Here is a 12753-nt window from a genome sequence, read left to right as displayed (position 1 = left end):
TTATAAATAATTTTATTATCATTACGTGGTCGATCATGTATGCATGAGGTGCGCACAGGTATCCCCAAGCACATTATTTACAAATATATGCCAAGGAATACCTAAGCGTTTCGTTCGCGTGCAAGTTGTAAATCTTAAAATAAATGAATCCGAGATTAGTGCATTTTCTGATTTGCCCCATGATCAAATAACAGTGCCTGGTGAGCCCCAAGAAGTCAAAGTGACCCCATTGAATTCCACGTCCATACATGTCGTTTGGCGCCCGCCTCTGGAAAAGGATCGTAATGGTGTTATTAGAGGGTATCACGTTCATGTCCAAGAGGTTAAAGAAGAGGTAATAAAAATTTTAAAAAATTATTCATTATTTAAAGTTAAAAAATTATTCATAAAATAATAAGGTACAAGTCGTGCCCTACCATAGTCGTACTTGGTAATATTTTGTCTGATATTTTTTAAGTTATATCATCTAGTACTTTTTTGAGTCAGTACACGTTTAGAATTGGAAAGTTATCCAACTTTGTGAAACAGTCGTAATTACAAAATTAGTCTAATTTTTTGACTCAATTGTAAGATTTTTACGTAAAGGACATGGTTCTTACATTTTTTTTTTGCAATACTGTTTATTTACCTATATAACTTATTTTGCAATTGTATTAACGCATTCAAATGATAGAACTTTGTTATATTATGTTAGTAGTTCTTTCATATTTTTTTCTGTGCAAAAATTTTTACTAGTTCAGAAGAAAGTATTTTCTGGATTTGTTTGATTGATACGAATAAATAATGGATAAATTCAATTTTTCAAAATATTTACGCGAATGAGAATATACCAAGTGGGCCTTACCAGTAACGACTGTATTTTCATGAAAAGTTTTATCACAATTTTTAGCGCCCAGGATTTTCCATGATTTTATGAGTATATTGGACTAATTATTTTAGACTAATTTATTTACGTATAGCTGACCTCATACTTAACTCTATAGTAGGTTTCAGGTGATATGTAATAAACAATTTAAATATTTTTGAAACTATTTTAGGGTAAAACACAGAATCTGCTCAACGATCCTATGAGATTTGATGTTTTGGATGGCGCCGCGTTGGAACTAAACGTCACTGGACTTCAACCTGATTCTAGATACAGTGTTCAGGTTTACATTTGTTATAAATTATATTATTTAGCATGCAAAATATTTACAAATCACAATTTCAGTATTAAGATCAGTCTATTTTTATTAATTTCTATAACTGTAAGATTAAAATATTGTCAAATGCATCTTCTTATAGGTGCTCTATGTAACAGTCATCGAATTAGTAAATTGAATTAATTAAAACTAAAAATTCAAACTTAGTAAGCACCGAGCGTCGGGAGCAATCTGAAATCCACATAAATTCCACATGGGTGTCACAGCACTGAAGGCACGCTTGTGGACCTCGAAGTAAAAATCGAAATTATTATGCTTAAAAGATTAGTGAATTAGAAATATTAAACTTTGACTAGTATTTCGGCCAAGATCTCAAATTTGAGTCGAGGACGTTGTATCTTATTTTTTACTTTCAATCTGAATTATTAAATATTTTTGTCAATATCATTCGCAAATTAAAAATACATTAAAATAACTGAAAAGTAAAGATTTGAAAAGTTTACGAAATATGTTAGAATTAAAAGATATGTTGTATCATCAGGTATTCATCTCCAATATCGTCGAAGCCTACAAGCTTATATTAATCGTAATTTGTGTAAAAATAACCCTGATGAAAAACAGATAGATCTTGTTTTGAACAGGTTCAAAAATATTTTTGATTTAACATTTTCGACATCATTTTATCCATTATTTACCTCAGGTGGCAGCTTTGACTCGCAAAGGTGACGGCGATCGCAGTCCTCCAGTCATGGTACGGACCCCAGGAGGCGTTCCTCACAGACCTCATGTTACTTTGAAGGTAATCGAAAGAGAACCATCAGTAACTGTAGAATTGGAATGGAGTAAACCTTCTCAGACCTACGGAGAACTTAGAGGCTATCGATTGAGACATGGTGTAAGAGACCAACCACCACTAAAAGAGGAACACATCAATGGTGGACAAATCACGGCCAGAAGAATAGGTATGATAAATTAAGGAAACTTAACATATGTATTCATAGTGACGATAAAAAAGCAATATAACATTCAATGGAAATGAATTTTTAGTTATTTATTTAAAATATGATGACATATTCCAAATCTCAATTCTACAAAATTACTGGTACAGTTTATACTAATTATTCATGTGTTTCTAAAAGGTGATCTCGAACGAGGCGTGGAATATGAATTTCGTGTAGCTGGTCGAAATGCTATCGGAGTTGGACAAGAAGCCGTAAAATATTATTCAACACCAGAAGGAGCTCCTGATGGACCACCCACAGAGGTAACATATTCATTTGGTCTCTATATTTGATTCATCTGATTATATTCGACATCTACTCATATTATTTGCCATCACTTTAATTTTATCTTAAGGAGTATATAAAACATATTGTCTACATGAACTGTGTAAGTTTACTGGATTACTATTATATATGAATTATTTAGGTAAAAGTTCGATTCCAAACACCTGATTCTATAGTGGTGCGCTGGTTGCCACCAACTCGCGAACATCGAAATGGCCGTATTGTTCGATATGATGCCCAGCTCAGGCGCAAATCCGATGGTTCCGTGGCAGCAGAAAATACCGCAAATATTACCGCTGGAAGTAATGTGGACGAAGGAGCCAGAGTTGTCTTTGGAGGTAAAAGAGTTTTTATAATAAAAATATCGATATGATTCTATGTAATTGGAAATTATATTACCACCTTGTATACAAATCACTAAATGTATTACACATTTATTAAAACTAGTTACTACTTGTCCTGATTCGTTGTATCTACATACTTCTGTTCCTAATGTATAAACCAAGGTATCTACCATGGTAAATTGCAGTAGTCGGTTATAGTAATGTATGAAATAATTAATATTATTTCCAGGTTTGGAAGAAAATACTGAATATCTAATTCGGGTAAGAGCCCACACAAGTCGTGGAGCAGGTCCTTATTGTGCAGATGTGTCTGCAAGGACGGAACGCGATTTAGGAAGAGCCCCAATGTCTGTTCAAGCGGTTGCAACTTCTGATTCAAGCGCCGAAGTATGGTGGGAAGGCGTTCCATCTCGTGGAAAAGTTGTTGGATACAGGTAAATATCTTAAAGATACAGGTAAAAGAATAAAGTCTTTATTTTTAATTGAAAAAGAGACAAGAACAACAAATTTAGGCTTTATATAGACATTTGCTCAATACATACTTCAAGGTATTACTCTGACAAGAGTTGCTCTAAAATTACAGCCAAAACTTGCATACTATAGAGATACCAAATTAAAATTCAATGTATTACCCCAAGCTCCATAATATTTACATACTATTATTTCAATTGAGTATTCTATATTCAATTTAATATTGACCAACAAATGAAAAAAACAATTAATGATCTTATTTTTTTCAGGGTATTCTACGCAATGGCTGCTGCAACAGCTTCTATGGATGCAGGTTCTGATTTGGACGAATGGCAACATAAAGATGTCGCACGTACGGAATCTGCTGATTTAGTAAATTTGGAAAAGTATGCCACATATCGTGTGGCAGTAGCGGCCAGAACCTCAGATGGTGGTCTTTGGAGACTGTCGGAAAAAGTAAATGTTAAGGTAAATTCAAGATCAAGGTCATTAATTACTGGTGTAATTCAAGGCAGCTTAAAAGTCTACTGACAATGGATGTTGATGAATATATACTGCAATGTTTTGATCTATTTTTTATTTATGCTATTTCAGGTTAAACCAGAAGATGTGCCATTAGATTTAAGAGCGCACGACGTCAGCACTCATTCGATGACTTTATCTTGGTCTCCGCCAATTCGCCTAAACCCTGTAAATTATAAGGTAATAATAACGGAAGGAAAAAATTGCATTTCTTTCATTTGCATTGCATTTTTGCATATATTATGTTTTTTCTTTTAGGTATCATTCGACGCCGTCAAAGAATTCGTTGATTCACAAGGTTTCACCCGATCTCAAACAGTGCCAAGGCGCGAAGTAGTATTACCTGCTCATGCCAAAAATCATATGATCGACGAATTGTCACCATTCACAACGTATTGCGTCAATGTAAGTGCCGTACCAAATGATTACCAGTACCGACCACCAGCTAGAATTACTGTAACTACACAAATGGCTGCACCGCAACCCATGGTCAAACCTGATTTTTACGGTGTCGTTAATGGAGAAGAAATACAGGTACGAAATCAAATACAGGAGAATTGATCTATAGAATATAATCACTAGAGATATGGATATGAGAATTTAATCTTGTGTTATTTTAAATATGGTGATTTTTTTCCAGGTCATATTACCACAAGCTTCTGAAGAATATGGTCCAATATCTCATTATTACCTAATTGTTGTTCCTGAAGACGAATCATTGGCTCACAAACATCCTGACCAATTTTTAACGGACGAAATGATTGCTGGAGCTAAAATGGTTAATAATAATGGCGCACCCGGAACATCAGCATCAATGGCCAAAGCATCACTCCTGGACGCACCTTATATTGCTGCGAAATTTCCTCAACGTAACATTCCTTACACTTTCCATCTTGGCAGTGGTGATATTTATGATGGATTCACAAATAGAAGGTGACTGTACCCTATTGTTGCTGATCTCAATTTATTTCAACAATTTTTTTCTGTGTTATTTATTACTTTATAATAAATTCATCGTTTTATTATAGTTTTCATTCAGACTGAACTCATTTTTAACATTATTTATTGATAAAATTCTCAATACAAATGACTAAATAGCTTTCAATAATTATTTATTCCATTAGATTGGAGCGAGATAGGCGTTACCGTATTTTTGTACGAGCTGTTGTGGACACTCCTCAAAAGCACTTATATACTTCATCGCCATTTTCTGAGTATTTATCGCTTAGTATGCGTGAAGTACCTCCAGGTGACCCGCCACGTAGACCAGACCCCAATGCACCAGGAGGTGACCCAGACGTATCTGTTAATCGCAACACCGAAGAAGCAGGTCTTGTTTGGATAGTAGGTGAGTAAAATAATTATTGTATACAATTTCCAGTGTTCTGTTGTAAATTTTAAATTATTATGCAAAACTACTATTTTTATTAATTCTTCAGGCCCAAGTATAGCAGCGCTATTATTATCCGCTTGTCTGGTGTTGGTCTTCTTAGCAAGACGACGCAATAGACCATGCAAGGCACCCGATCAGGCTGCAGTTACTCGCCCACTCATGGCTGCCGATTTGGGAGCAGGACCAACACCACAAGATCCAGTTGAAATGAGAAGATTAAACTTCCAAACTCCTGCAATGATGTCACATCCTCCAATACCTATATCCGAATTGGCCGATCATATTGAACGCCTTAAAGCTAATGACAATCTGAAATTTGCACAGGTAAATGATAAAGGATTTTTTTATTCCATCATTATTAAATTGAAAGTGCAATATTTAGTCTTCGTAATATCACATACAAGTGTAAATATAAATAAAATAGAAAATGTATGAAACTAACAGATTTTTAAATGAAATTTTTAGGAATATGAAAGTATCGAAACTGGACAAACATTCACTTGGGATCATTCTAATATGGAAGTTAACAAGCCTAAAAATCGATATGCAAACGTAATCGCTTATGATCACAGTCGTGTTATTCTACAACCAACTGAATCCCGAGGAGGAGATTACATAAATGCAAATTACTGTGACGGATACAGGTAAATAATTAGAAACTTTTAATTTTCCATATTAATATATCAGCAAATACGGAGTTTTATTACTTTTTTTTGCAATGTGTGACAAAGCCTTTTTATAATACCAATGTCTTGGCAAAAACGATCTGATTCTGATATTTAATCTTGTTTCTATTATATGAATATTATGATGTAGCATTTAGTAATATTTTACTAAATTTTTATTTTAGGCGCAACAATGCTTATGTGGCAACCCAAGGTCCTTTACAAGAAACCGCTTCAGATTTCTGGCGAATGTGTTGGGAATTGCGATCTGCAACTATTGTGATGATGACCCGACTTGAAGAACGAGCGCGTATAAAGTGTGACCAGTATTGGCCAACTAGAGGCTCAGACGTTTATGGCCAAATGACTGTCACTACAGTTGACGTACAAGTAAGAAATAACCAAATATGGAATTAATAGATTTTTTTCAATGCTCTAATAAATTTTGTTTTTTTTTTTGCAGGAACTTGCAGCTTATTGCATTCGAACATTCCAAATCCAGCGTACAGGCGCTACAGAACGACGTGAAATTAAGCAACTCCAGTTCACAGCTTGGCCCGACCATGGCGTACCTGATCATCCAGCACCATTCCTACAATTTTTGCGTCGTGTCCGTGCTTTAACACCAGCTGACTGTGGCCCAGTCGTGGTACACTGCTCCGCCGGTGTTGGTCGAACAGGTTGCTTTATTGTAATCGATTCCATGCTTGAACGTTTACGTCACGAAAAAACTGTTGATATTTACGGCCATGTTACCTGCCTACGAGCTCAGCGTAACTATATGGTACAAACAGAAGATCAGTATGTTTTCATACACGATGCACTTCTCGAGGCGATCGTCTGCGGTAACACAGAGATACCAGCCCGCGGTTTACATGGCCACATACAGCGCCTGATGCGAACAGAGCCAGGAGAGTCTGTCACTGGCATGGAATTGGAGTTCAAACGATTATCATGCACAAAATCTACGGATGCATCACGATTCGTTACTGCCAATTTGCCATGCAACAAACACAAAAATCGTCTAATCCATATTCTTCCCTATGAGAGTTCTCGTGTTTGTCTGACACCTTTACGTGGGGTGGAGGGCTCTGATTACATAAATGCGAGTTTTATGGACGGCTACAGATACCGAAGCGCGTATATTGCAGCTCAAGGTCCTCTGCCAGAAACTGCGGACGATTTGTGGAGAATGCTCTGGGAACACAATTCGACGATAGTCGTGATGTTGACAAAACTCAAGGAAATGGGAAGAGTAAGTTGACTGCTTTTATATATACATATATTAGTTCAATTTCTGATTCTAATTTAATTATAATGTTTTAATAGGAAAAATGTGCTCAATACTGGCCATCTGACCGATCTGTTCGATATCAATGTTTTGTCGTAGACCCTATTGCTGAATATAATATGCCACAATATATATTAAGGGAATTCAAGGTAACGTATTAATTTTATTGTGTTCATTAAACTTCAAGAAATCAAAAATATAACTATTTATTATTTATAAAATTAGGTCACCGACGCAAGAGATGGTTCTTCTAAGACAGTAAGGCAGTTCCAATTCATTGACTGGCCTGAACAGGGCGTACCTAAAAGCGGAGAAGGTTTTATCGATTTTATTGGACAAGTTCATAAAACTAAGGAACAATTTGGACAAGACGGACCCATCACAGTACATTGCAGGTATTTATACGAACTATAAAAAGTTTTATTATTTTAATGATGACTTTTAGGGTTTATTTTACGTTTTATGTAAATTTCAGTGCTGGTGTCGGTCGAACTGGTGTTTTCATTACATTGAGTATTGTATTAGAGCGAATGCAATATGAAGGTGTGTTAGATGTTTTCCAAACGGTGCGAGTTCTACGGGCTCAACGACCTGCCATGGTACAAACTGAGGTAAGTGGCAAAAATTTATTGGGGATATTTTCGATTTTGAGTTGTTATGTAATACATAAAGTGTTAGATTCTTCTCAAAATTTGTGGCTATTTAACATACAGTTGAACTTCGTGTGATACTGAAACGCTGCGGATAAAAGTCCTACAATTTTCGGTAAAATTGGAAAATTCTCAGAAAAAATATATGCACATGGTAATCGATCAACAGTTTCCGGAAAATAGCCAGAAAACTGTTTTCAAAATTGATAAAAAAACATACTAGAAATTAGCAAACTTAATTTTAGTGCTAGAGATTGCCATTACTTTATTAATTTTAATCTTTTTTCTGTATATATTTTTTGAAGTTCAAGCCGTCGCTCTGGCAATCTGACGTCGTGCAGCAGCGATGTCCATTATAACTAGAAAATATAGATCAATAATAAGTTTTCAATTAAAAATAAGCCCATTTTGGGTGCTGCAGTGTGAAATGGCAATGGCAAGGGAAATCTCACACTATTCTTCCCTGAAACGAATTGAAGTTTAACTCAGCTCACGGACCTGCCCTAGGGCAGTACTGTAAATGTATTAAAAAATTATATATTGCACTTCTAAGAAACTAAAAATTACGATAACAATTAGAAATTCTCAATAATTTCACTCGGAGTGATAAGTCTTTATCACCCATACATACAGGTCGTCATGCGGATGTCGTCTATTGGTGACAGCCTTTATCAGGTTCATGCAGGTAGTCATATTTGTGTCACCTATTGGCGATACTCGCGGAAAATGTTTATGCTTTCATATGTTAGTTTCAGAAGCGAAATAAATACTTATTATATGTTTTATATACTTATTATAATGTGACCATACATGGCTGATTTGGCCGGGACACTTCCGAATTTACACACTGTGTCCCGGTTTTTTCTAGAAGTAATTTTTGTTCCGGATTCAGATTTTGTTCCGGATTGTCCCAGGTTTTCGAAATGTACTTGATGGAGAAATTACAACTGCCTATCAAATATCTAAAAATGATGTATATTATGTTACAAAACAACGAGTATGCATATATGAATCAATATGTTATAAATGAGAAAATTGTCGAATACAAAATTCCAACGACGGGATAAAATAGCCTTTCACATTGCATTTGGCTGTCTGACACACGTGCTAATTTTTGCAAATTAATTATGAAGAAGATTGAACAGAATTTTATACAAGGATCAAAAGCGAATAAAACATATATCCAAAAAATAAATTATATTTTATTATATCATTTGGATAGTCATATTTAATTTATTTAGCATGAAGTCCCGGATTAGCATAACTAAAAATTGTCATCCCGGTTTTGACTTAAAAAATATGGTCCCCTATATTATTTTGACTAAGCTGACTTGGAATAAGAGCTTGATTTTTTTTATTTACACATAAATTACAATCTGTTTATGAATAGACATTGAGTAATTGGTTTGGAAATTAACAGTGGCATTTTCTAGAAGGAAAACCCAATGGTTTGCTTTGTACTTTTATACTACATTCTAATTTAAATATTATATTATTATACAAAAATGAATAAACTATATAAAATTACAACATACCTAGTATGTTGAAACATAAACCAAGTAATACATTGCGTTATCGACCATTGTGTTACTTCAATTAAATTGATTCTGTTCAGTCATTAGATTGTACGTGGTATTATACAGATATGCTATAAGTTCATTTTCATGTTGGTCGACTTTGTTCTTGTAGCTAAGGGCAGTTCTTTAAATTTCTTCTCTGATTGTGATGAAAGTATTGGTGTTCTGATGAATTAACCATGTCGGGGCATATCTTGGAGCAGATATTGCCTGTCGAAGTATTTTATTTTAGAAACGTTGTAATATTTGTAAATTGCTAATTTTTGGCAGATCCCCATAGTTGGATGCCATACATCCAAATCGGAGGATAAAGGCTTGAAATAATGCTTATTGAATCGTCTTGCTTATGAATCAATAAACAAATAAATAGATGTATTTAAGTATATTTCCTGAAAGTGTAGAACAAAATTTCGTATTCTAGGACCAGTATCAGTTCTGCTATCACGCAGCCCTCGAGTACTTAGCGTCCTTCGACCATTACACCAACTGACAAGTGTTGGTATGAGGCGCGACTCACAACGAATCCGGCCTCAATTCACAGGAGTACATCACGCACCTGGTTTGAAATCCATCGTTTGAAAATACTTAATGTAAAGAATGACCTGCCCTGTATTTAATAAGTATCTTGTGACATTTTAAGTGTATATACAACTTTAAAATAAGAGATTGTTATGATCTGATTCATTGTAAATGCTGTAAACATGGTGATGTGGATCACGTTGAGCAAATTGTGTTTGTATGGTAAGACTGAGTATTTTTTATTAGCAGACGAAGCGTGAATTTTATTATTTACATTACTGCCATACTTTAAACAGTGCTTAGTCTAATAATAATTTTTAGTGAAATTTTAGTATTAAAACAATTCCAGATATTTTTGCTAAATAATTTTATTGGTATGAAAATGAAACCGGATCATTTATGAACATTAACAAGTGTGCCTATAATAGGCGGAAGAGCGTGAATTGATAGAAACTTTACTGAAACAGTGATGAAATTTAATGGTGTAAATGAATGGTATTATATTAGGCAGCTATCTATAATATAATTTTTTAAACATATTTTTTCCAATATATTTTGTCTATATCGATTGCCATACTTCGCTTTTCTAATACACTTTTTGTGTGTCGATTATCATATCATTTTTTGATATTAATCATTAGTTTTCATCTCATGATGGAATCGAGAAATTTGCGAGCAATCAAAATATCATTAAGGATAGATATTTGTAATTGTAAGTTAGGTAATAAAATTGTTATGCTATAATTGTACAAATAAAAACATTTATTGTATTGTAAATTAATTACATTTTATTTCAAATGAATATTGTAGATTATGTAAACAATGACATTCTTTGGGTAGCTTGATTGATGTATTTAAATGCTTATGATTTTCCATTTAATACTCTATATAAGTATATTATTTTAAAATGTTTAATATTAATTTTTATATAAATATAATTAAGAAATAGAGACTTTGTAAATGATATATTAAATAAATAAAATCAGAATTAAAATTTTATAAATGGGCGTTGCAGAATTAAAACATTTTAGTTATTGCTTCTGCCGAGCATTAGCTGAATCTGACTTAAAGTCTTAGCCTTCGTTTCAGGCACACAAAAATACACGAATATCGCTGCTATTACACATGCAGTACCATAGATCCAGAAAGGCCAATCTTTTCCTAATTGATCAGATATCATTCCGAACGATTGTGTGACAAAAAATGCTACTATCCAGCAAAATGTTGTCGATATGGCACCTGCAATTCCTTTTATTGCTGATGGAAATAGCTCTCCAATCATCATCCAAGGTATAGGACCAAATCCTGTAGAAAATGCAGCCATATAAACGCATAGAGTTACTAAGGGTACCCAAGAAAGTTTTAATATCATATCATGATTATCTGGATTTTTAGAAAATATGGTATAAGTTCCCATGCCTAAGCAACTCAAAGCCATTGAAACAGCGGATATTATCAGCAGTATTCTTCTGCCTAATTTATCTACTATTACTATTGATACCAAGACGAAGATAACCTGCACAACTGCTATTATTATGCCTGCGGTATCGGCACTTATAAGACCGCCTTCTTCAAATATTGATGAACTGTAGAAAACTACTGCATTTATTCCACAAAATTGCATGAACAGCATGAGAAACATAGAAATTGTAATAGCTTTTATGGCAGCCTTTGTGGAAAACGCTTTCCTGCATGGAAGTTTATTTTCTTGTTCTAAAAGCTCGATTCTGTTGCATCGCTCTCATTTCTCCTTCTATATTATAATGTTTGCCTCTCAATTTTTGCAAAGACTTAGCAGCTTGTTCTGTTTTTCCTTTGGATATCAGAAACATGGGCGATTCCGGCATAAAAAAGAATGTCACGGCAAAGATTATAGGCACGAGCAAACACATTATAGTTAAAATATATAAATTTATAAAAGATCCTATAATGTATACATAAAGTATACCACCAGCAAGCATTAATGAAAAGTAACTTCCTAAAGCACCTCGTATTTCACTCTCGCAAATTTCTGCCGTGTAAATCGGAGCGGCTACGCAAAATGTACCACCTGAGAATCCAATTATAAATCGACCAGCAACCATCATACCAACGTTTGCTGCCCAAGTGATTAGAGCCCAACCAAGGATGAATGGTATTACCATTATTAGCATTCCCAATTTGCGCCCAATGATATCGATGAGAATTCCAGTAGGGAGACATGATGCAGCTAGGCCCACTGTTGCAATAGATCCGATTAGAGAATATTCATTTGTGCTCACTTCTATTTTGTATTCTGATTTTAGTCTTTCTGGTGCTGCAGGTGACGTCCAGGCTAAAACAGTTCCCGCAGCAAAAGCGCCAATATTTGCTAGAATTGAACAAGGTAAAATATTTATTATTAGTTGATCGTTGGTGAATTCACTTTATTCATATACATTCAGAAATTAATCTGATTCAACTCATATGATTAGTAATTGATATGAATATATGAATCCTAATTAGAAATGTAATTATTATTAATATATAGAACCTGAAAGTGCTGCAATGTACTGCAAAAGTCTCTTGCTTTAAGAGGATCATTTGCCTCTGGCATAATTATTCAGCGTTTCTATTTACTATATTTTATAGAAAAGATTCAGCTAAAAATAATGAGTAAAATATAAAAATAAATTTTTGTAAAAAATCATTTGACTGATTAAATAAAACAAAAATAAAATTATCCGAATATATGACTTTATTTCAAATTCATTCCAATAGAATGAATATAAAATATAAGTCATATTGATGAAATATTTTGTACAAACTGTGTGTGAGTACTGGAATTTATCAGCAGAAACGATGGGAATATAATATAGAAATAAAATTAGTCATTAACCATTATTGTACATTTCATTGATGTTATAACATGAGT

At 34.0% G+C, this 12753-nt stretch overlaps 3 protein-coding genes across 3 annotated transcripts; 1 reads left to right on the top strand and 2 right to left on the bottom strand.

Annotated features, from left to right (window-relative positions):
* The first annotated feature begins 214 nt into the window (after positions 1 to 214).
* Positions 215 to 10460, top strand: LOC113368169 (tyrosine-protein phosphatase Lar-like). Its single transcript, XM_026609738.1, has 19 exons — positions 215 to 334; positions 1038 to 1148; positions 1843 to 2104; positions 2282 to 2406; positions 2571 to 2766; positions 3002 to 3206; positions 3513 to 3711; positions 3838 to 3945; positions 4024 to 4299; positions 4406 to 4674; positions 5001 to 5113; positions 5205 to 5482; positions 5624 to 5802; positions 6009 to 6213; positions 6287 to 7078; positions 7153 to 7263; positions 7340 to 7509; positions 7590 to 7725; positions 9763 to 10460. The coding sequence occupies exons 2-19, from the start codon at positions 1068 to 1070 to the stop codon at positions 9829 to 9831; spliced, it is 3774 nt and encodes a 1257-aa protein (XP_026465523.1). The 5' UTR covers positions 215 to 334; positions 1038 to 1067; the 3' UTR covers positions 9832 to 10460.
* A 427-nt stretch (positions 10461 to 10887) lies between these two features.
* On the bottom strand, positions 10888 to 11493 carry LOC113367535 (facilitated trehalose transporter Tret1-like). Its single transcript, XM_026609134.1, has one exon. It carries the CDS (start codon positions 11491 to 11493, stop codon positions 10888 to 10890), a length of 606 nt encoding a protein of 201 aa, XP_026464919.1.
* Positions 11494 to 11560: 67 nt separating this feature from the next.
* On the bottom strand, positions 11561 to 12435 carry LOC113367534 (solute carrier family 2, facilitated glucose transporter member 6-like). The gene is made up of 2 exons (XM_026609133.1): positions 12393 to 12435; positions 11561 to 12210 (listed from the first exon to the last, which is right to left on the bottom strand). Exons 1-2 carry the CDS (start codon positions 12433 to 12435, stop codon positions 11561 to 11563), a joined length of 693 nt encoding a protein of 230 aa, XP_026464918.1.
* Between the last annotated feature and the right edge of the window lie 318 nt (positions 12436 to 12753).

Source organism: Ctenocephalides felis, unplaced genomic scaffold (assembly GCF_003426905.1).
Source record: "Ctenocephalides felis isolate EL2017-DRISC unplaced genomic scaffold, ASM342690v1 CF-g0.4_SCAFFOLD_01170, whole genome shotgun sequence".
In the NCBI taxonomy this organism is placed as follows: Eukaryota; Metazoa; Arthropoda; class Insecta; order Siphonaptera; family Pulicidae; genus Ctenocephalides; species Ctenocephalides felis.
The sequence above is the reverse complement of the archived record's forward strand: the minus strand, read 5'-3'. Positions and strand labels throughout refer to the sequence as shown.